We start from the raw sequence: 25,214 nt of genomic DNA, 5'->3' as shown, positions 1-25,214 counted from the left end.
AAAAAGAGACCTTTAATCCTAGGAAACAAACTGAGGGTTGCTGGAGGGGAGAGAGGAGGGGGGATGGGGTAACTAGGTGATGGACATTGAGGAGGGCACATGATGAAATGAGCCCTGGGTATTATTATTTTTTTTTAATTAATTTTTATTAGTGTTCAATTTACCAACATACAGAAAAACACCCAGTGCTCATCCCGTCAAGTGTCCACCTCAGTGCCCGTCACCCATTCCCCTCCAACACCCGCCCTCCTCCCCCTCCACCACCCCTAGTTCGTTTCCCCGAGTTAGGAGTCTTTATGTTCTGTCTCCCTTCCTGATATTTCCCAACATTTCTTCTCCCTTCCTTTATATTCCCTTTCACTATTATTCATATTCCCCAAATGAATGAGAACATACACTGTTTGTCCTTCTCCGATTGACTTATTTCACTCAGCATAATACCCTCCAGTTCCATCCACGTTGAAGCAAATGGTGGGTATTTGTCGTTTCTAATTGCTGAGTAATATTCCATTGTATACATAAACCACATCTTCTTTATCCATTCATCTTTCGATGGACACCGAGGCTCCTTCCACAGTTTGGCTATTGTGGCCATTGCTGAGAGAAACATCGGGGTGCAGGTGTCCCGACGTTTCATTGCATCTGAATCTTTGGGGTAAATCGAGCCCTGGGTATTATATGAGACTGATGAATCACTGGCAAAAAAATAACTAAAAAACCCCCAAAACAGACAAAAAAAAAAAAACGGACAGAAAAAAAATAGCTAAAACCTCCCCCAAACAGGGGATCCCTGGGTGGCTCAGCGGTTTCGCGCCTGCCTTTGGCCCAGGGCGCAATCCTGGAGTCCCGGGATCGGGTCCTGCGTCGGGCTCCGGGCATGGGGCCTGCTTCTCACTCTGACTGTGTCTCTGCCTCTTTCTCTCTATGTCTATCATAAATAAATAAAAATAAATCTTTAAAAAAAAAACAAAAAATAAAACCCCCCCAAAACAGACAAAAAAAACCCAAAACAACAAATCAACAAAGCGAAAAGACAACCTATAGAATGGGAAAAATCTTTGCAGACCATGTATCTGATAAGGGGTTAATATCCAAAATATATAAAGAACCAATACAATTCAATAGCAAAGGACCAAATAATCCAATTAAAAAAATGGGCAAATAGACATTTTTCCAAAGAAGTACACAAAATGCTAACAGGGACGTGAAAAGATGCTCAATATCAATAGTCATTAGAGAAATGCAAATCAAAACCACAATAAGATATATTACCTTATGCCTGTTAGAATGACCATCATAAAAAAGACAGATAACAAATGCTGGTGTGGATGTGGAGAAAATTGAACCCTTTATGCACTATTGGTGGGATTATAAATTGATACAGCCGCTGTGGTAAACAATATAGTGGATCCTCAAAAAATTAAGAATACCACTATTCGTATCATATGATCCAGCAGTTTTACTTCCAGGAATGTTTCCAAAGGAAATAAAACACACAAGTTCATAGTAGCATTTATTTACAACAGCCAAGACATGTAGACAACCGAAGTGTTCATTGACCAAGTGGATTCAGAACTTGTAGTATATATACAAAAGAATATTATTCAGCCAAAAAAATCAGGAAATCCTACCATTTGCAGCAATTTGCACGGACCTTGAAGGAGTTATGCTAAAGGAATTAGATTAGAGAAAGGCAAACCTATATGATCTCTCTTATGTCTCCCCCTCCCCCCAAAAAACCAAAACCAAACTCATAAAGGAAGAAATCAAATTAGACTTGTGGTTCATCACCAGAGGTGGAAGGTAGGGTGAGGTGGAAGGTAGGGTGAGGGAAAATTGGTGGAAGGTGGTTAAAGGTACAAATTTCCAAGTATAAGATAAATAAGTCTTAGGGTTGCAATGTGTAGTGTGTTGCTACTGTTAACATTACTGGAAAGGTGTTAAGAGAGTAAGTTCTGAGTTCTCATTCTTACAAGGAGAACTTTTTTCTCTCTATTCTTGTCTTTTTGTTGTATCTATATGAGATGATGGATGGTAGCTGAACCTCTTGTGGCAGTTATTTCACACTATATGTAAGTTAAACCATCATGTTTTACACCTTAAGCTTATATAGTGACCCATGTCAATATTTTCTCAGTAAAATGGGAGAAAAAAACTGTAACACAGTTACTTAAGTTCCTTCTGTCTTCATGGCTTCAGTTTTTTTCATCCATTCAGTAAGTACTTATTGAGCACCTATTACATTCCAGCCACTTAAAAAAATGAGGTATAATTGACATGTAATATTTTAATACTGATTTCAGGTGTATACATAATGATTCAGTATTGGTATATATTGCTAAATAATCACTATAGCAAGACGAATTAACATTTGTTCCGCCATACCTAGTAACAAAAACTTTTTTTTCCCTGTGATAAGAACTTTTTTTTAAAGAACTTTTAAGATGTACTCTCTTAGCAACTTTCAAATGCATAGCATCAGATTTGAACTATGTATTCACAATCCTTTTTCTTTAAGATGTACATTGTATCAAATATATTGACTGAACCAGGGTGAAATTGCTGACTTTAGAACAAAAAAATTACCCAGTAAGTTTTGAATTTATTTTATTTTATTTTAAAAATATTTTATTTATTTATTTGAGAGAGAGAGAGAGAGAGAGAGAGAGAGAATGAAAAAGCACAAGCAGGGAAGCAGGGGGAGCAGCAGAGGGAGAGGGAGAGGGAGAAGTTGGCTCCCTGCTGAGCAGGGAGCCTGACATAGGGCTTGATCCAAGGACCTCGAGATCATGACCTGAGCTGAAGGCAGACACTTAACCAACTGAGCCACCCAAGGTGCTCATAGGCTTTGAATTTAAAAGCTTTGGAGAATTCTGGTGTTTCTTGAGAGAGGCCTACCCCTACTTGTAAAGTGAACTGTAGAAGCTTTAATTATATTTGTAGCAGTATATATTTGTGAGTCAGGATTTCCATCATTTTTACAGATAAAAGAATCAATTTGATTTTCAATATGGCATCTATAATGCCTTGTTGAAGATCACCTTGTAGTTAGTGTTCTTAGTTTGGCTAAGCAACAATATTCACTGGGCTATATCTCTTAAAAAATTAAGTTTTTAAAATATTTTATTTATTCATGAGAGACACAGAGAGAAAGGCAGAGACATAGGCAGAGGGAGAAGTAGGCTCCCTGCAGGGAGCCCGATGCAGGACTCGATACCCAGACCTGGGATCCACGCCCTGAGCTAAAGGCAGACAGACGCTCAACCACTGAGCCACCCAGGAGTCCCTTAAAAAATTAATTTAAGTCTATGTTTTAAGTATATCACCTTACTTTTATTACATTAATAACCAAACTTAAAATAGGTTGATAACTGCATCTCAATAAAATTTCCTTTGTTCTAATCATTCCCCCAAATATTATTTGTCTGAGTCAAGATATGTTTTTGGATTGTCCTATTATTGGACATTTATATCTTTAGTATTATTTATAAATAATACAGATAGAAACAAGAGCTTTTGATTCTTAATCAGTGTTCTAGATTTTTCATTCCTGTTTCCTAACACAGTGTCCTTATATATATGAGCTACCGTGTACAGATTCTACAGACCAACCATACATATGTACAAATATCTATACAGACAGTCACACAGTTTCACAGTTTCATACAGTCATGCCTCATTATAATTTTCTTCTACTCAATGGATAATTAAATGCCTTTCCATGTCAATAAAAGTAGGTATACTTTATTAATTGTATTTGGTTACATACTACTCCATTGTTTATATATACTATAGTTTACTCTCTGAATTCTCTGCTGATGAATATTGGTGTTCTTAAAATTTTCCATGATTATAAACAATACTGTAATGAACTGCGATATAATTCACGTTTGTGTAAAAAAATTATGTTTGTACTGTTATTTCCTTGGCTAAATTCCTGAGAAATGAGTTTGTATATTTTACATTTGGAAAGAATTGCTGGTGTGCCTTTCATGAAAGTTCTTTTACCTTATGCTCCTATGAACAGTATTGAGAGTGCTGGTTTCCTCATAATGCCTTTGGCATGTTAAATTTTGACAATCTTTTTCATATTTATTAATTTGAAAGGCAAAAGAAACTATGCTATTACTTATTTGCATTTTTTATTGTTAGGTTGCATATTTTTTCATTTGTTCTACATTCATTCATATTCTTTTACAGTTATCTCATGTCATATATGGGGTGTGTGTTTCCTATGGAATTATAAGAATTTGTGTATCACATGTATTAACACTTTGCTCTGTATCATGTAAATAATTTTACAGTTTGTATTTTAGTTTTGTTTGTGTGTTTTAATTTTTATATAGCTAAATTATTAAATATTTACTTTGTGGTTTTTCTATTGGTAATTTACTTAGGAATCCTAGTCTTATGTCAAGGTTGAATTGCTTGTATTTTAGTCTAGTATTTTCAAATTTTTTTTTTTTAAATTTTTATTTATTTATGATAGTCACAGAGAGAGAGAGAGAGAGGCAGAGACACAAGCAGAGGGAGAAGCAGGCTCCATGCACCGGAAGCCCGACGTGGGATTCGATCCCGGGGTCTCCAGGATCGCGCCCTGGGCCAAAGGCAAGCGCCAAACCGCTACGCCACCCAGGGATCCCAGTATTTTCAATTTTTATGTTAGATCTTGGATTTATCTGGGGTTATTTTTGGTTTAAGTGGTAAGGAAATGATTGATATTTATTTGTGTCTAGATGATCGCAGTTAGTCATAGTACTTTTCAGTTCAGTCGCCCACCTTTTCCTTACTGAATTAAGATATGCCATTTACTATGTATTAAACTATTATTATACATTCTTCGATCTATTTCCTGTCTCTCTGGTCTATTCCTTTTTTTTTTTTTTTAAGATTTTATTTATTTATTCATGAGAGACACAGAGAAGAAAGAGAGAGAGAGAGAGAGAGAGAGAGAGAGAGAGAGGCACAGACACAGGCAGAGGGAGAAGCAGGCTCCACGCAGGGAGCCCGACATGGGACTCGATCCTGGGACTCCAGCATCACGCCCAAGGCCAAAGGCAGGCACTTAACCGCTGAGCCACCCAGGGATCCCCTCTCTGGTCTATTCCATGATTTTCTCTAACTCTTCTAATACTAGTATCATGCTGCTCTTTACATATGTACATCTTGATGTTTTAAAATATGGTAAATCTGTCATTACTTTTTCTTATAACATTTAGAGCTATTTTCATAGTTGATTTATGTATGTATGTATGTATGTATTTATTTACTGTTAGAATATTGCTTTGAGGCAAACATCTTGCTATAATGATTAGTTATCATGTTTGAAAACTATGTCTACATTCATATTTTCCAGATTAGTAGCAATTTGGAGACACAAGCATTATTTTTGGTTTAAGATTGTGATATGTTGGGATTAATTGAAAAGAGTCGCATATAAATCGTTAATAGTGAAAGGTGTTCCTGAAAAAGTAAGCAGGGATCAGATCATGTAGGGCCTTATAGGCAATGTTTTAAGGAGTTTGAAATTTATTCCTAGATCTTCATCTAGGCTTAAAAGCAGTAGTTGTGACAGTATATATTTGTATTTTGTTTTGTTTTGTTTTGTTTTATTTTATTTTTGAGAGAGATAGTACATGTGTGTGTGTGTGAGTGGGGTGGAGGGTTAGAGGCAGAAGGTGAGAGATAGAGAATCTCAAGCAGGCTCCACACCCAGCATGGAGCCCAATTTGGGGCTCGATCTCATGACCCGGAGATCATGACCTGAGCCAAAATCAAGAGTCAGATGCTCAACCAACTGCACCACCCAGGTGCCCCTTGTATTTGTGTTTTAGAAGGTACTTTGTCTATGGTGGAGGATGGGTTGGATAAGGAGAAGACTGAAGAAGAGTAGGGAGATGCTTGCAAGAATACAGATGAGATAAGGTCATGATCACAGAAAACACTGAATAGATTGGAGAAATATTGAGGATGGGATGTGGAGATGGTAAGGGAGATGGAGATGTCAAGGGTGACAAAATATTCCCAAGTGTGTGGAGCTGAGTTGGAATTTAAGGCATTAGCATTACTCATGATTAACATTTGTTGTTGTCATATTTTTATGCATTGTTATTAATATTATACTGATGACCAACATTATGATTAAATAAAATAATTATGTGTTACATACATACTAGTTAAATAATTACTCATGAATCTCCATTTTCATTAAAAGAGTGTTTCTCAATCTTTCTGAGTTTGAGGACTCCATTTTGGTAAGAAGACATTGTAGACTGCTCTCTCCACACATGATAGTTGTTTTTTTAGGAGCAGTTGACTTTGATAATGTTTTAAAGGATTTTTAATTTTATTACCCACAACATCATGAACATGTATTATTCATGCTGTATATTTTTTTAGGGCTAAGTAAAGATCAAAGTGGCAATGGTTGCTCTAGTTAAAAGTGATAAACCCTTCAAATAATTTTTCAGCCTCCCCCACCCTGCCCCAAGATCTGTACCTCACAGGTTTAGAATTACTGGTCAAAACAATTCTTTATGAGTTTATTATAAAGATTTTAACCTTAAATGTATGATATAGCCTTTGCTATTGGAAAAAGTCCAGTAGAGTCCTCTACTTTCTCAAAAGACACATGCTATTAAATAGAAGGAAAGTGATTAATAAATGTATTTTACATAAGCAAGAATTTACTAAATGTAGCAAACATTTAAGCAGCTTAGACAAAGATAGATATGAGACGTTTCAATGATCTTATCTCTTATTTCTGTGTCCTTATATAAGTAATTCTACCACTATGTCACTGGAGGATTTTTTTTGTTTCTTCATTTATTTAGTGTTGAATTAATTGTACTCTATACTGTATAATGTGAAGTATGTCACAAAAACACTTCTCACTCATCAAAGCATAAATATTTAGTGCTCTTTCTGTAATTCCTTAAGAGTCAGCAGTCAGGAACTTAGAGTATATATGCCTCTTTCCTACTTCTTAAAAATTCAGCAGAATGCCTTGTAGGATTATATTGTCACTCAATTTCGCCTTTCAGAGTGGTTAGTGCCTATACAAATATGTTTCTATGAGATAGTAGAATACTGTTATTCATTAAAATTTAATTGTAGTTGATTTTTGCTTTTAAAGGCTCTTTGTGAAAATTTTATTACTTTGATATAGCTGAAAATTTCTTTAAATTATGAGCTTTTATTTTTATTTTTTAAAAAGATTTATTTATGTATTTATTCATGAGAGATACAGAGAGAGAGAGAGAGAGAGACATCGGCAGAGGGAGAAGCAGGCTCCCTGCAAGGAGCCTTATGCGGAACTTGATCCCAGGATCCCAGGATCACACCCTGAGCTGAAGGCAGATGCTCAACCATTGAGTCACCCAGGCATCCCAAATGATGAGCTTTTATTTTGTTTAAAAAGAATAACTTTGACATACCATTCAAGTTAATATTAATTAATTTTTCTTGGTATTATTTAATGTCAGTAATCATTATATTCAGCATTGTTGCAGCTGCTATGAACATAAAAATAAATATAATTAATCCAATAAACGTATAAAGAATATCCATATATGCTAGGCTAGCACAGTGTAAATATGGGGTTTACTGAGATAACAAAGGACATAGCTGAGGAATTGCAAGCCAGTTGAGAAACAGGGAATACATATATTAGACACTGGAATGATGTATTATATTGAATGTTATAGGTAAAATAAATTTTACTGTTTTTTTTAAATTTTTATTTATTTATGATAGTCACACACAGAGAGAGAGAGAGTGAGAGGCAGAGACACACACAGGCAGAGGGAGAAGCAGGCTCCATGCACCGGGAGCCCGACGTGGGATTCGATCCCGGGTCTCCAGGATCGCGCCCTGGGCCAAAGGTGGGCGCCAAACCGCGGCGCCACCCAGGGATCCCTAAATTTTACTGTTTATTCACTCAACAGTGATCCATTAAACACTATTTCACTAATTCTTTATTTAAAAAAAGATTTTATTTATTTATTTATTTATTCATGAGAGACAGGGAGAGTGAGGCAGAGACACAGGCAGATGGAGAAGCAGGCTCCCTACAGGGAGCCTGATAACAGGACTTGATCCCAGGACCCTGGGATCACCCCTGAGCCACAGGCAGACACTCAACCACTGAGCCACTCAGGTGCCCCTCAGTAATTCTTTTAAATCAGTGTTCTTTGTTATATGTTAATTGGTATATGAAGCTACTGAACTCTTTTATTCATGACTTAAAGAATTGATTGTTAACAAAGGAACTGTGTATTTTCATTATAATTACTATACCTTCCGTCAATGGGATTCTCAGAGAGAGTATGTTCATGAGAGACATATAGAATTAAACTTATATCACCGTATATTCTTAGAAGTCAATGCATCAGTAACAGATAGAGATAAATGCTACATGGAGATATTATGCTTTTATCCAATTTACAGTTTTATTTTATGTATAACTTCTAGGCAATGTGGTTTCCAAAATCTGCTGCATAAATTTTTAAAAGATTTATTTATTTATTTGAGAGAGAGAAAGAGAGAGAAAATACTAGCAGGGGAAGGGGCAGAGGGAAAGGGAGAAAGAGAATCTTCAACAAACTCTCCACTGAGGGCTGAGCCTAACACAGGGCTCCATCATGACCTGAGCCAAAATCAAGAGTTGGATTCATAACCAACTGAGCCACCCAGGCACCCCATGACTGCTGCATAAATTTAGAAATTTATCTCTCTTGGGGAGACTGAGTGGCTCAGTTGGTTAAGTGTCTGCCTTCAGCTGAAGTCATGATCCCAGGGTCCTAGGATTGAGCCCCACATCAGGCTCCCTGCTCTTCAGGGATAAATAAATAAATAAATATTTTTAAAAAAGTATTCATTTTTATCCACTGAAGAATAAAGAAATAAAATAAGCCTAACATTTTTTAACACAGGGCCTCTGTGAGATTGTTATTTCTGACTCAGAAAACCACTGATTGACCACCTTCTCAGCCAATGTTGCTCTTTAGTGTTGAACCATATGTATTCTTAAAATTATAAAACATATTTCCATTGGATAAAACTGGCCAAATATGCTTTTTGTATTTATGATGTAAAGACAAGGTTTAAATTAATTCCAACATCAGAGGCTCTTGAAATGTAGAATGGTATACTACTGAATTTAAACAATCTTTCCATGCTTGTCATTTTACATGGATAGCATCATAAAACAAATAATGACAGATTAAGACCTGCCTAGCAGAGGGAAAACTAAATTACACCACTTTTATTAAGGCATAAATAAACCTATTAACCATTATCTGGAATGCCAATTAGTAGAAAGTGCACTGACAATTTTATTTATCAACATTAAACACAATTATTAATTACAAACCTGATGAATCCAGCAGCAAGCAGGCCATGTTGGATATGCTGGGACCTTAAGTCCATTATGTGAGAGGGATGATTACCAAAATCCTGTGGGGAAATAAGTAATTGTCATTGTAAAATTTTAATTGCCTTGGAATAAGGCAAATTATATTTTCTTGTCTGAGAATATAAATAGTATGACATTAAGGTAACAAGCTTCAGTAGTCGTAAATAGAAAATGAATTTATGTTAGGTTTTAAAAAAAAGAAAAGAATGATGATAAAATTTTAGTGTCATAGCGTTCAGTGTAAACGATACAATGTTTCCTTTAGACATGTTGCTTAGTAGGTGAGCTATTTTCTGCATTCATTTTTTCATATTGAAAATTAATGTAGGAGAGGACTTTTTGAATGACTATCTACAGGTGAATGGGAATTATATAATTGAGAAAATATTTTAATTGTGTTGTGATTGGCAGAGTTGCGAAATGAACAAGAGACAGTTCACATGTTTTCTGTGTCTTTTTCTTTTTTTCCTCCCAAAGATCCAAATTCCAGAATTTGTGGACATTTACTCATAGGGGCAGCCAAGAATTCTTTTGCCAAACTCATGGATAAAATTAGTCTGGCTATGGAGAGTATACCTTTGCATAGTAACAGAAGTATTACATATGTAGAAAAAGATTCTCTGGTTCAGAGGTTGGCTCGTGGACTTCATAAAGTAAATACACTGGCCCTGAAGTATGGTCTACGTGGCCATGTGCCCATTTTGGTAGGTATACAATCTCATTAAATAGTGACTTTAGGATTGTAAATTTAACTCTGAATCACACTTATTTGTATTTTAAATTAGTTGTGTGTGAATATATTTAGATTTCCTTTAGATTTCATGTAATCTCTTAATACAATGTGTAATAGCACTTTCAAGTGTCTAAAAAATCAGAATACAGAAGTTCTGACATGAGTTGTGAATTTACTGTTTTCTATAAGTAGACAGCAGCAGAATGCTATGAGACATAAACATATGTCAGTTCCCTTTTCTAGCCATCTCAATTATTTATTTTCTGCAGTTGTTCATTCCATATCAACCAAATTATTGGTCACATAAAAAATAAAGCTTTCACCTCTCAGTTTCAGTTACAGCTAGTATTGTTCTCTGTACAATCTAAGACACATTTAAGTTGGTAAAATGGCCATTGCTATTGATTTATTAGTAAACCTGTAGTTACTGCTTGTAAAATTGCTCTTGATTAACAACAGAAAACCACAGCATCATTACAGAAGCAAATATTTGGATTTACACAAAGACTGCATGCAGCAGAGGTGGAACGCCGCTCACTGCGCTTGGAGGTCACAGAATTCAAACGAAACGTGAATGAAATGAAAAAGGAGATTGACAAAGCCCAGGGTCTCCAGATGCAATTAAATGAATTTAAACAGTCTGTAAGTATGTGAAATTTAAAATACTGTGGCTCTAGTGAACTCTCCTGTGATAACCATACACATAAACATATATATACATAGGCATATATACATGCATATATGATCTCTGTATCTATATATGTTCTAACCTTGTTTGTTTGTTTTTGAGTAATTCAAAGTCCCATGAATACGATTTCTTTTCCTTCAGAAAACTTCCTTTCTAAAATTCCCCAACAATACTGTATTATATATGTCAAAGTTGCTGAGAGACTAGATCTGAAATGTTCTCACCGTAAGAAGAAATGATAATTATGTCACATGATAGAGGTGTTAGCTAATGCAACTATGGTAATCATATTGTAACGCATAAGTGTATCATCAACAGGTTGTACACCTGAAATGATGTTCTATCTTCGTTATGGCTCAAAAAAACAGGGGTCATACCACATGCTTAAAGGAGTACTGATTTTTTTGTCCTGTTAAACTCCTGTTAAAATGTACACTGTGGCTCAAAGTGTAGAAAAAGGAAGTTCTAGTTAGGAGAGATTAACTGCGTTAGCAAACAAACCCCCAAGTGTATACTAAAAATAATAAAATGCTTCTTCCAGGTGAAGAACCTAATGTTTGGAATGGGAGGTGGGATGTCCTTTCTTTTCCTTTTATATTTAATATTTTGAGTAAACTAGATTTTTTCATTTAAATTAAATTGCTTTTCCAAAGAAATGTTCAATCTAACTTCATCGTACTCGTGTATTATTTAAGCAGAAGATAGCTGAGAAAAGAAAGGCTGGATAACAAATAACATTAAACCAAGATCAGAATGAGTAAATATATGAAGCACAATAAAATGGAGATATCTACGTATTCTATTTGCCACCTTGCTGCCTGGGTTAATTAGTAGCACTGCTATTCTTAATGTAGATATAGGAATATAGAGTTAAAAGATTAACCTGGAACTTTAGAATTGTATCCAACTGATGACAACTAATATAAATAAAAATACAAAATTTGTTTCCTAAATCTAGCAACAAGCTACTTTTAGTACCCCCTTCTTTGGGAAACCTAAGTTTTGTGTAAATTCAACTTCACTTTAAGTGGCTAATTTGGAATTTGCAGTTTTAACATTTGTGGAAAGAGAGTGGCAGAGAGCAGTTTAGTTACTAATCCTATGATAATGTAAATTGCTAATGTTAATTATTATTTCAAATAGCTACACCTTGAAAGGGCCAAAAGTTCTATAAATTAGTCAGATCAAGTAATCGTGAATTGACTTTCCAATTGGAGATAAGGAATAGTTTTCTTATCGGTGAGTGTCTAAAGACACCAATTTTTTCCTTACTTTCTTAGTTTTTTGTTCAGAGAAGGTAAAATTATAGAGCTACCTCAACATTTTTTTATTATAAAAGTAATATGTGGGGCAGCCCTGGTTGCTCAGTGGTTTAGTGTCACCTTCAGCCCAGGGCTTGATCCTGGAGACCCGGGATTGGGTCCCACGTCGGGCTCCCTGCATGGACCTGCTTCTCCCTCTGCCTGTGTCTCTGCCTCTCCCTCCCTCTCTCTCTGTCTCTTGTGAAAAAAAAAAAGAATCTAAAAAAACAAAAAGTAATATGTGATAACTGTAAATAAAAATGCAAAAAAGTATAAAGAAGAAAGTTCAAATCAGTCTAATCTTACTACTCATAATGAATTATTATTGAATTATGGGTGAGTTTTGTTCCCTACATTTTTTGTGTGTACATGTGCAGATGTACGCTTTTACATACAGTTGTAGTTTAGAATGATTTTGCATGTACAATTTGCAAAAAATATATACAAATATTAATATTTACTTACAGTTCTATAAGCATTTTCTTGTGTTACTTGTTATTAATCCCATTTTAGATAAATGAATACTATTCTATCATATGGATATGTCAATTTATTTGACTATTCTCCTATTAATAGATGTTTCATTTCCCCCCCAATTTTCTTTTGCCATTACACTTAAATCATAAAGAGCTATTTATAATTTTCAAAGCCAGATCCTTTGGAGTGTATCTCTGCCTCCTTTTGATTTGCTTTTAATTTTGCGTATGCTAACTAAATCTGGGATGTTGAGGTGGTCTGCCAAAATGGAAAGAAACAGCTATTGATACAATTTGAGATTTAGAATCTAGTCAACTTTTTTAGGTGTAGATAATAGTGACTTTCCTGAAAATTGGAAGATCATTATGTTGCTTCCTGGAATATGTATGGGGGATTCTAGATATTCTAAACAATATGATTTCCTAGTCCACAGCTAAGTCTTAGGAAAATAAGTTAACATCTTTGATTAGTTTGGAAGTAATCAGGACTCAGTTTCTAGAATCCAGAGAGAAGGTTAGAGTTTGAAGTAAAGTTGCTGGATGGTGACAAAACCCTCTTGTAAGAACTTTGGTTGAATAACTGGCTTACAGCAAAAGCTAGGCATATATTCCAAGAAATGTTTAATGTGAAATAAAAATAGGATTAATTGGGGATCCCTGGGTGGCTCAGCGGTTTGGCGCCTGCCTTTGGCCCAGGACGCGATCCTGGGGTCCCGGGATGGAGTCCCACATCGGGCTCCCGGCATGGAGCCTGCTTCTCCCTCTGCCTATGTCTCTGCCTCTCTCTCTCTCTCTTTCTCTCTCTCTGTTTCTCTGTGTGTCTATCATAAATAAATAAATAAATCTTTAAAAAAATAGGATTAATTGAAGTAATAATTAAAGGAATGAGGTAAGTGCTTTTTATATATTTATATTTATATATTTTATATATATTTATATATTTATATTTTGACACACAGTTGTGAGGTGTAGTGTTATCAAGCGATGATTTCTAACATTTAATGACCATATTGACCATGTATCAGGCACTGACCCTAAACACTGCAAGGAGTTGATTTGTTCAGTCCTCTCATATCAGGAATTGTTCAAAATTATTATCTTTATTTTACAAATGAGGAACATGGGGCACAGAGCAGCTAACTAAGTGGCCCAGAGTCACAAAGTTAGTAAGCAGAATCGACAAGATTTGAACATGAGTAGTCTGGCTCTAAAACTCGTGCTTTTAACTACTTCAGTGCAGTGGCTAATGTCTATATGTATCTATATGTAGCTGTGTTAATAAAGGATTGTTTCATTAAAAACATAACCGACGGAAAAGTGATGCTATTTTCCTCTAAAAAATAGAGCACGTACTTGCAGTCATCATCTTTCACTGATTTCAGGCAAAGCGCATGGGAGGAAAATAAAATAGCTTCTTTATACTTGGTCTAAAATTGTAACATAAAGGGGAAACATCCTGCCTGGGAAAGCTACTCAGTATTTTTATTCTTTCTGAGCACCCTATTCATCTACTGAGAGTTGTTCTTTAACGCTTAAGCTAACTCTGATGGCACTTTTTTTTTGGCTTATTAGCTCGTTACAGCTGCTTTTACACACCATCTCATTCTTATTCTCCTTTGCTATATTTGATTTTGATTGTTTACTTTCTGAAGAGTGAACAGAATTGAGCCAGTTTCTGGGAAGGATAGATGGACAAGAGAAAGGCTAAGATTAATTAAGTGTTAAGGTGAATGAAAAATTTTGAGATGTGGAAAGAAGTCCTGGGAAGTGATGGGGATCTTGATTTATAGAGGTCAAGTGACCGATGGTCTGATGGTGAGGAGTGATACTTTAAGACAACACAACAAAAAGTAGAAGAAGTAAAAAAATGTCTGTTCATAAGACCAAGAAGAGTGCTGTGGCTGCAGGGAATAGAGAGGGATGTTAGGAGGTTGAAATGACCAGGAGTGTCCAGAGGAGGCTGTTAAAGTTGATGTTCTGGAAGTGGAGAGTTTAGTTATAATGGGACAATGTGGAATGTAAGGCAGCTATTAGGAGGGAGTACAAAATAAATGTTCCTCCAAATCCAAACACTGTGAATGTTTCAGTGATAATATCAGATAGGCCTATCCTAGATGACTGTCAGGAAATGAGCCAACTTTCCTGTGTGCTTGTGATCATTTTTGTTACCTTGTGTCAAGTTAGGTAAATCATTCTGCCTCTGTTTTTATGCTATAATATTGCTGTTGTTTATGCTGCACTGTAAAATTTAACCAGTGTTGAGGCATGTGTTACATATACCTTTGAAAAGGCAAATAATAGTAAGAGACAGTTGCTTCTGGGAGGCAGCAGGCAAGGTACCTGGTGCCAAAGTAAAAATAAGTTAAAACTGTATTATGATATAGAAAGACTCATGTAATAAACTTATCCCCAGGCTTAGTTCTAGCAATTTTTTTTCCCCTCTGCATGAGATGCATGCTTGAGGAAACTACGACTAAGCATATTTGTCTCGTGTGGCAGAAAACTCACAGACAGTGGCAGAAAACTCTCAAAGTCCACATTCGACTGCAATAGTTTATATATTCCAAATGCCTAGAATCAATAGGATTTTTATTCTACTCTTCCCCTCCTCCCCAACCTATATTTTAAAAAAATTTATTTTTTACTTATTTTTTATTATTATTTTTAAAGATTTTATTTATTTATTCATGAGAGACACAGAGAGAAGCAGAGACACAGGCAGAGGGAGAAGCAGGCTCCATGCAGGGAGCCCAATGTGGGACTCAATCATGGGTCTCCAGGATCATACCCTAGGCCAAAGGCAGACGCTCAACCACTGAGCCACCCAGGCGTCCCTTAAAAAAATTTTAAATCCATTTGCTTTATATTTGTGGTTAATTATATTCACCTCAAAATCTTTTCAACAATGGAAAGTTATCAGTCTTAAATGTATGAATATTATATATTTTATGTATATATATATAATATTTATACACACAATGTGGTTAAGTGATTGTATAGTTTCTTCTGGTTTCGCATATATATTTCCCAGGTTACTTACCTTTTGTGAAACATTCCCATTCTTTGTACTTCATGATCAAGATATCTCTTGTTGTTTGCTGTAATTAATTTTAATTTGCTTAATTGTTTTGAACAGGAGATAATACATGTGTGTCCTGCCGTGGATTCCCCACCCCTTCAGGGATAGCCCCCGGCTAGAACTGTCTAGATAGATGTAGTGCTCTATTCTCCAAAGGAGTCATGGATATTGTAAAAACTGCTATATACTCTGATGCACAGTTTCATTTGTAGATGTTTATGAATATTTTTCACTCAGCAAATATCTACTGAGCGCCACTGAATGCCAGGCACTCTTCTGTGTGTTGGATGAGCAAGCTGAATGAGGTCTCTGCCCATTGGAGCTCCCATCCTTAAATTTGTGATTGGTGGCAGGATGCAGACAGGCAATAAAAAAAAGTGAATAATTATATGAAGTAAATTTAGGTAATGATAATGGCTATAAAGAAAATAAAGGAATATAGTATGGCGATGTGAGTAGCCATAGCAGTTGGGAAGGTATGGTCTGGTAAGGATACTAGAAAGAGGGGATGTTTGATCAGGGAGGCCTGACCCCTTGGAAGTGGTTTCAACTTAATATTTCTTGTGCTTTTCAGACCACATGCAAGTTTTATTTGATGTTTTTAGTACATTAAATGGTTAGTAATAGTAATGTATGTTGAACACAGACTTTTGGGTAATCACTTAAAAGCATAGGAACTTGTTACAGGCTTTAATTCCCACAATCATATTCTTTATAAGAAGTGGTCATGTATGAAAATGTAAACTGAGCATTATGAATTTATTTGAACTTGAAATAAGTTTCCTACAATTTTATTTGACTAAAAATGATAACTTTGGGAGTATAGCCATTCTACTTTAAAAACCAGAGTGATATTTCTTATCTTGACTCACAAGATTAAGAAAAATAAAGTGTACTTTTGTCATGTATCAGACATATAGAAATGTGTGTGTTATACTCTTTATGTTAGCAAATATAGTTTGGAAGATTAAATGATTTAACAGTACATTTAGCTTATCACTGATTTTTTTTTTTACCTTTTTTTCAGAAATTGATCACTCATGAGAAGTTTGAAAGTGCATGTGAGGAACTGAATAATGCATTACTTCGAGAACAGCAGGCACAAATGCTACTGAATGAACAGGCACAGCAACTACAAGAATTGAATTATAGACTTGAATTGCATTCCAGTGAGGAAGCTGACAAAAACCAAACTCTTGGAGAAGCTGTTAAGGTACGAAAATATCTCTTTCATAGTGTTTTATTTCCTTGAGGTATGGATCTTTGAGGGAATCACTTATAGCTCTTGAATAAGGAATAGAACCTAGGATCTGAAATTTTATCTTGTAAAGGTTTATAAGGATGGAATGAACTTGGTTTTGAGATCTCAGTTCCAAGCATGCATTCACATGTGTTGAAAATGTAAAAGTAGGTTTTACTTGCACATTGAAAACAAAGTAGGGATTTTTTCCAGTAATAATTTTCTAATTTTTTCATTGTTGTTCTTCAATTTTTCATTGTTTCTTCTTTCTTTAGGTCTTTTCTTTTACTTATTTTATGCCTCCTGATATTAAAACTCTACATACCTTTTGGATTTTGAAAAGTTTTGGGTGTGCGTCTGATTTTCACATAAGTGCGCATCTGGGGAGGGGAAAGCTTTGGTTAGGAAGAGTTGTTCTCTGTGTTATATATTTTTGGCAGAGGTACTTAGAAGGGAAAAGAGAAATTACAAAAAATAGTTGCCATTTTGGAAATTTTATTAACAAATTTAGGACTATGGTATCTTTGGTAAAAGTTGGCTGTAAAGTATAATGGAATTCTAGTCTCTGATTGTATTTGTGGAGTTTTCACTAGTATGCACAGTGGAATGAAATAATTAATTCTAGGAAAGCCAAAATTATATAAGCCTTGATATTGGGTATCATATTTAATTCAGTAAGCAACTCAGAGTTAATGTATAATTTATCATGCAAATGGTATATATTTATTCTAATAGCTAAACACTAATACTAATAAAATGGTCAAAATTTATTGAGTTTCCTATTTTCCAGGCACTATGCAAAATACTTTATAAGGTATTATCTCACATAATCCTCACACAAACTCTATGGAATCACTTCATTTTGTAGATGAGAGAACCAAGATATAAAGAGGTTACACACATAACCACTGGTAAGTGATAGATCTAGGGTGTCAGACTTCACATCTGCCTCCCTGACCACCTCATTACATATACTATTGATTGACAGCATACACATGCCAGGCTCTGTGCGACGTTCTCTACATGAATTATCTTGTATTCATGCTTTTTTTAAAAATTTTATTTATTTATTCATGAGAGACAAAGAGAGAGAGATAAGCAGAGACACAAGCAGAGAGAGAAGCAGTTTCCATGCAGGGACCCCGATGTGGGACTCGATCCCAGGACTCCAGGATCACGCCCTTGGCTGAAGGCAGGCACTAAATCGCTGAGCCACCCAGGCATCCCTCTTGTATTCATTCTTAAACTACCTCTATGAAATAGGCACTATTATTATTCCCACTTTTAAAAGTTTTTTTTTTTTCACTTTTAAAAGTTTTTATTTAAATTTCAGTTAGTTAAGCATATAGTGTAATATTAGTTTCAGGTGTACAATATAGTGATTCAGCACTTCTGTTCAACACCCATTTCTCATCACGACAAGTGCCCCCCTTAATTCTTATCACGTGTTTCACCGATTCCTCTGCACTGACCTCTGTTCTGGTAACCAAAAGTTTGTTCTCTATTATTAAGATAGAATTTCTGGGTTTGCCTCCCTTTCTGTTTTTTTTTTCCCTTTGCTTGATTGTTTTGTTTCTTAAATTCCACATATGAGTGAAATCATATGGTATTTTTCTCTGACTGAATTATTTCGCTTAGCATAATACTCTCTAGGTCTATCCATGTCATTGAAAATGGCAAGATTTCATTCTTTTTTATGGCTGAGTAATATTGCATTATTACACACACACACACACACACACACACGCACACACACACATCCCATGTCTTCTTTATCCATTCATCAGTCGATGGACACTTGGGCTGTTTTCATAATTTGGCCATTATAGTTAATGCTCCTGTACACATCAGGGTGTATGTATCCCTTCAAATCCGTATTTTTGTATTCTTTGGGTAACTACCTGATAGTGCAGTTGCTGGATCATAGAGGACTTCTATTTTCAACTATTTGAAGTGCCTCCATTCTGTTTTCCAGAGTGGCTATACCAGTTTCCATTCCTACCAACGTGCAAGAAGTTTGGTTCCCCTTTATCCACACCTTCACCAACACTGTTGATTTTAGCCATTCTGACAGGTGTGAAGTGATATATCTCACTTCATCTTTGGAGAAATGTGCATTCATGTTCTCTGTCCACATTTTAAATTGGATTATTCATTTTTGGGGTGTTGAGTCTTATAAATTCTTTATGTATTTTGGATAGTAACCCTTTATTGGATATATCATTTGCAAATATCTTCTATTCTGTAGGTGTCTTATAGCTCTTTTGATTGTTTCCTTTGCTGTGCAGAAGCTTTGTATTGTGAAGTCCCAATAGTTTACTTTTGCTTTTATTTCCTATGCCTCAGGAGATATTTCTGGATAGAAGTTGCTATGGTTGATGTTAAAAAGGTTACTGCCTGTGTTCTTCTCTAGGATTTTTATGGTTTCAGGTCTCACATTTAGGTCTTGAATCCATTTTGAATTTATTTTTGTGTTTGGTGCATTCCCATTGTTTTTTGATGAAACTCAGAGTGTTCAGTTGACTTGCTTGGGGTCTTTGGCCTATAAATATTGAAACTGGGATTTAGAAACTGTTTTAGGAAAAATTAGAAACTAATGAAATTTAAAAGAAGATACAGGTGAATTTAAAGAAGGAATTATAGATGACCTTAAAGAAAAAAATCTCCTAGGACTACTAGGATACTATTAATATTTTGGAGTATATTTTTCCTGATATGTGTATTCAGTCAAACCTTTTGAAATTGCTGTTTTTTACAAGTCAAAAACAAATGCCAGCAATTTTATATGGTTCAACCTGATATATATAGTTTTTCTTATATAAAAGAGAACACACTTACCTACTATTTTATAATATGCTATTAATATATATTAATAACAGTTGTAGACATTCTTATTGCCTGATATGATTCTGATACAAATGTTTTTTCTCCGTTCTTATACAAGTAATAAATATTCATTGTGTAAAAATAACAAAGTATAGATGAAGAAAAATAAAAGTTAAAAGAAGGCCAAATCATATCATCATATATATCTACAGTCAAAATTTTGTTGTATACTATTTCAGACCTTAAGTTTTATAAATAATAGACATGTAACCAAATATAAGTGCATAAAATATAATCATACTGTTACATATAATTTTTAATCTACTTTTTAAAAACATCATGTCAACAATTTTTTTCCATGCTAATAAATATAGCAGTGTCATCATCTTTAATGGCTGATGGAGTTCTTTTGAATATGCATGGTTTATTAGCCTAGTTTCTTTTTTTTTTTATTAGCCTAGTTTCTTATTGTAGATTTAGTTTCATTTTCCTTCCTTCCTTCTTTCCTTCCTACCTACCTACCTACCTACCTACCATGTAATTCTAAGATGAGAAACTCTGTGGCTAAATCTTTATATACATATCTGTGATTATTTCCTTAGCATAAATTCCTAGACGAGGAATTACTAGGTGAACTGCTGCATAAATTTTAAAGTGTAAATATTATGAATTGGCCTATAGCAAATTTTTATCAGTCAGCTTTTCTCCTAAAAGGTATGGCGGTTTCACGTTTTAGCCCACCTGGCTATTACTACTTCAAAAATTTTGCCAATTTGATCAGTATGGCCTTGTCACTGTAATTTGTATTTCTTTGATTACTAGTCAAGTTGGAACATATATTTTTAGAAATATATTGGTTAACATTTTTTATGCTTCATGTCTGATTAATAGATAATGCAATTAACTAGGCTTTGACAAAGCATATAATTGTGTCCTATTAGAGTCTTTCTGTAATAGCTTGGAGTTTGTGTTTAGGTGTAGTATCTTACAGCAGATAAAAAGCTGTTCATATTAATTTCTTTAAAATGCCAGTAGCTTAAATATTGTTGTCAGGAGTAGAGAATTGTTTAATTACTATCTCTTAATTAGAGCTAGCAGGTGGTGATGTGAAAATGCTCTCTTGTGGGAGGCAGCATAGTTCATCAGAAAAAGCACTGGCCTTGGAACAAGTATTTCTGAATTCAAATCCCAATTCTGCCACTTGGGCAAATAATTTAACCTTTTTCAGCCTAAGTTTCATCTTCTGCAAAATTAGGGGTAATGATATTTATGTTACAGAATTTTTATGAGAATTGATACTGGTTGAAAAGCAAGTATATGCTTGATAAATATTCTTTTGTGTTTTATGTGTCCTATGCATAATTTCATTTAAAAAAATGAAGTGTCTTGCTTTGTTTTTAGTCATTTTTCTGTATGTAATAGTTTTTTATGAATCATACTTTGGATAGGATATTCAGAAAGGCCTTCCTTCATGATGCAGCTAGATTTTGGCTAAGAGACTTCCTGTATTACAGTGGTGCATTAAAGAGTCAAGGAATCTCCAAGGACAAGAATATTATAACATCAACAAAGCTCAGTAAGTGGAATCAGAGTTAGCACTGGGAAAAGATGCTGGACTTACCTGCAGGCAGATATCAAAGTGTTAGAAGTAGGAGGCAACACTTTAGGCTCCACCAGCAGATCAGGCCCTGGACCTGAGGCTCCACACTAAGGAACTGCCTGATAATGTGAATGGGATAATCTCAGGTCAGTAGTATCTGGGCAGAAGCTAATGTAAAGTTTTCTCTGAAAGGAAGTTCCTTTAGGAACCCCCCCCCAGGTGAAATTCAACAAAGAAACTGATACATAGCAGATATGTTCATCTTCTATTCAGCCACATTGCTAAACTCTCTTGTCAATTTGAGTAATACTTTATCTGTACTCTTGAGGGGTTTCTACATAGAGCATTACATTATTTGTTCTATAGTGAGAGTTTTGTTTTTTCCTTTCCAAACCTTAATCTTTTAACTTTTTTCCCCCTTCCTTACTGCACTGGCTAGGATAGAATGCCGAGTAGAAGTGGAGGCAGCAAGCATCCTTATCTTGCTGCCAATCTTGAAGAGAATCTTTCTTACATTTCTCCATTAAGAAGGAAGTTTGCTACAGGTTTTTAGTTGATAAATCCTTATTGGTTAAAGGAGTTTTCTTCCTAGAGTATGCAGATACAAAAAAAAATCATGAATGAATGTTTGGATATTATCAAATACATTTTTATGTATCTATTGAGATACTGATACGATTCTTCTCTCTTATTCTATTGGCATGTTGAATTATATTAGGGATTGGCAAACTGTGGCTTAAAGCCTGGGTTTGTATGGCCTGTGAGCTAAGAATGGTTTTTTACATCCTTAAAAGATCCTGAAAAACAAGCAAATAAATAAACCAAAGAAGAACATGGAACACACAGGTATCTAAAGTTGCTCACCCCCTCATTACATTTTTCAGTATTCTGATGTTAGCCAGCCTTGCATACGTGAAATCAACCCCATTTAGTTGTGATGATTTTAAGAACATATTTCTGCATTCAGTTTGTTAATTTTTCACTTACGACTTTCAAATCGGTGTTCTTAATCATGATTGTTTTGTAATTTACCTTTCTTATACTGTCATTTTCTTGGTATCAAATTTGGCTAATGTGAAGGGACTTCTCACCCTGAACGCATGGAGTGGGAACTAGATAAAGTATAACAAATAATTCATGTAGTATATAGCTGAGCTTAAAACAATGTGAGCAAAATACTCAGATACTAGAAATGGGATATCCACAATCAAATGGCGAGAGGTGGTGAAATCTAAAGAGCTCACTGTGGCATACACACCTAGCTGGGGGCTAGAGTTGGTAATCACAACGTTAGGGAAATCCAGTCTTCCCTATCAATTAGATGAGGAAAGAGCTACCTGTGTGAAGCTGGGGTCAGGAAAGGCTGCCCCTGGGAAATGGGGTGGAGACCTTCCTGCCTACCAACTGTTGGGAAATCTGATATCTGCTCTGGACATTGGGTAGGAAAAAAGTCACAAAGAAAATGGAAGCCCAGGCTTCTGCTACATGGGAAGGTCTTGGTTTACACTACCTTCATCTAAGGGTTGCTCTGCTGAGAGATGATCTTCCATATGGCCCAAGACTTGTAACACCAGTGTGACCTGGTAGAAGAAAACTTGATAATATTCAGTAGGGTGCTTCAGAGAGCACACAGAAGACTTTTATGGAAGACTCAATGTTACAGCCATGTGGAGAAATGAATTGCACATCAAATGAGAAAACTATACCTTAGGTGGTAGGAATATTCAAAATGTTGAAAGATACTTTATTTAAAAAAAATTTCACACACTTTTATTCATATCATGCTTATCAGAATATTATGCATATAAAATGATGCTAAATTTTTAAAACTGTTTCCACTTATGCAACCAGGGGACAATATATGGGGAAGCCTTAGACATATGTATCAATGAGAGGAAAAAAAAAAACCCCTAGTTTTGAAAAAAAAAAGGGTGAGACCAATAAAGCCTGAGATGAGGAAGACGAAAGCAAACAGAATGTACAAGGGGATTTGTTTAGACAGTATGGAATTTATGTGTGTTTAGAGAACATGATTTTGTATTGTGTGTGTGAAAGGGAATATGTTCTGTTTTCCCTGTATCAGAATATATAATTTTGTATTAGACTGGATTCTCCAGAGAACTGTGTGTGTGTGTATACATATATATTTGTTTATATATTTATGTCATATATATATATACATATATAAAAATGAATATATATATTATTCATTCACATAATTATAACAACCCAGCCAAATACAGTGAACACTTTAAAGAGAGAGAGAAGGATGTAGGGGGAGATTTATTATGAGGAGTTGGTTCACATGGTTATGGAGGCCAAGAAGTCCCAAGATCTGCAGTTGGCAAGCTGGAGACCCAGTAGAGTTGATGGTATAGTTCCAGTTAGATTGTGAAGGCCTGAGAAGCAGGAGAGCCAATGATGTAAGTCCCAGGCTGAGTCTAAGTTAAAAGGCAAGAGAGGACTGATGTCCCAGCTTGAAAATAGAGAAAGCAAATTCTCCCTTTCTGAGATTTTTAAGGATAAAGGGTACTTTAAAACATAGTTTAAGTGTTTTTAAGTATTGTAAGAAATAAAGTATGAATAGATATGTAAGCCAAGCAATGAAGATGTCATTGAAATTAAGATTGCAGTGAATGGCTTGAACATTGGGTAGACGTTGAAAGGATATTAGCGAACTGGAAGACAGTGAGGAAATTACCCAGAATACTCTGCAGAGACAAAGTGGTAGAGAATCGGAAGTTAATAAAAAAAAAAAAAAGAAAAAAAGAAAAAAAAAAGAATGAGATATATTTAATGAAAGAATGAAAGTAGAATAAAATTGCTTGAAAAATATTTAAACTCTTAGAAGCAGAATCAGTGCAAAGAGTATTTTGAGCAAGAATGACTAAAAGTTTTATAGATTTAAAGAAAAGAGTAACTCCTCAAATTAAAGGAACCCACTGTGAGCAAGATGAAAAAAAATCACGAATAAGCACATAGAAACATAGTAATGAAACTATAGAATAGCAAAGACAAAGAGAAAATCTTAAAATCTGTGGGCTTAGGAAAGATAATCTTTCAGTTGCTGATCTTGAATTATTGGAACTAGCTTAACAAGTAAAAATTCTCGAAGAACTCAAGCCAGTGAATGCAGCAAGCTTTGAAGACAGCAACTAGACAGATTTAGCACACCTCTCTACTATTGGGCACTATAGACAAATGGAAAATGTCATATGGAAAAAAGTGGAACAAGTCAAAGATTTATTATTTTTTGCCCTACTTCCCCACTCAACAACTTTACGCTGTTGGTCTACAATATCCCTAGTGTCACTGAACCTCTGAAGCAGTTTTGTTAGGAAGCATTTCTTTATTTCATATGATACAGTTCATTAGGCAAGGAAAGCTACATATCCAAAGTATTTTATTTTTTTTTAATTTTTTTCATTGACTTTATGTAAGCTGAGATTTAAATTTAGTCACACTTATACTAACCATTTGATCTTGGATTCTGCCTTACATATTTTTATTTTTAATGACATACATGAAAGAATAATTAAAATAAGCAGAGTTACTTAAATGAGGGAGTCAACCTGTAGGTAAAAACTTGTGGGAGCGAATATAGAAATTTGTGCCTGAAAATGGGTTGCTGCTGTAACCAACACCTAAAGTATGAGGCACTGGCTTAGAACAGATTAGAGGGGGATCCCTGGGTGGCGCAGCGGTTTGGCGCCTGCCTTTGGCCCAGGGCGCGATCCTGGAGACCCGGGATCGAATCCCACATTGGGCTTCCGGTGCATGGAGCTTGCTTCTCCCTCTGCCTGTGTCTCTGCCTCTCTCTGTGACTATCATAAATAAATAAAAAATTAAAAAAAAA

General features: G+C 35.2%; 1 protein-coding gene across 15 annotated transcripts in view; it reads left to right on the top strand.

Annotated features, from left to right (window-relative positions):
• The window catches only part of CCDC171 (coiled-coil domain containing 171), a 397,884-nt gene that overhangs the window by 163,333 nt on the left and 209,337 nt on the right, over window positions 1-25,214 (top strand). For all 15 annotated transcript variants that reach the window (XR_011995545.1, XR_011995544.1, XR_011995546.1 and 12 more), the window contains 3 exons: window positions 9,893-10,119; window positions 10,608-10,790; window positions 16,720-16,905. Coding sequence is in view for 12 of the 15 variants with exons in the window: in XM_072728228.1 (XP_072584329.1) it covers window positions 9,893-10,119; window positions 10,608-10,790; window positions 16,720-16,905 (596 nt within the window). In the remaining 3 variants the exon portion in view is untranslated. The remainder of the gene's footprint in view (window positions 1-9,892; window positions 10,120-10,607; window positions 10,791-16,719; window positions 16,906-25,214) is intronic.

The sequence above is a fragment of the Vulpes vulpes genome, chromosome 12 (assembly GCF_048418805.1).
Source record: "Vulpes vulpes isolate BD-2025 chromosome 12, VulVul3, whole genome shotgun sequence".
Classification (NCBI taxonomy): domain Eukaryota; kingdom Metazoa; phylum Chordata; class Mammalia; order Carnivora; family Canidae; genus Vulpes; species Vulpes vulpes.
Note: the sequence above shows the minus strand (reverse complement) of the source record. Positions and strands in the feature narration are given on the sequence as shown.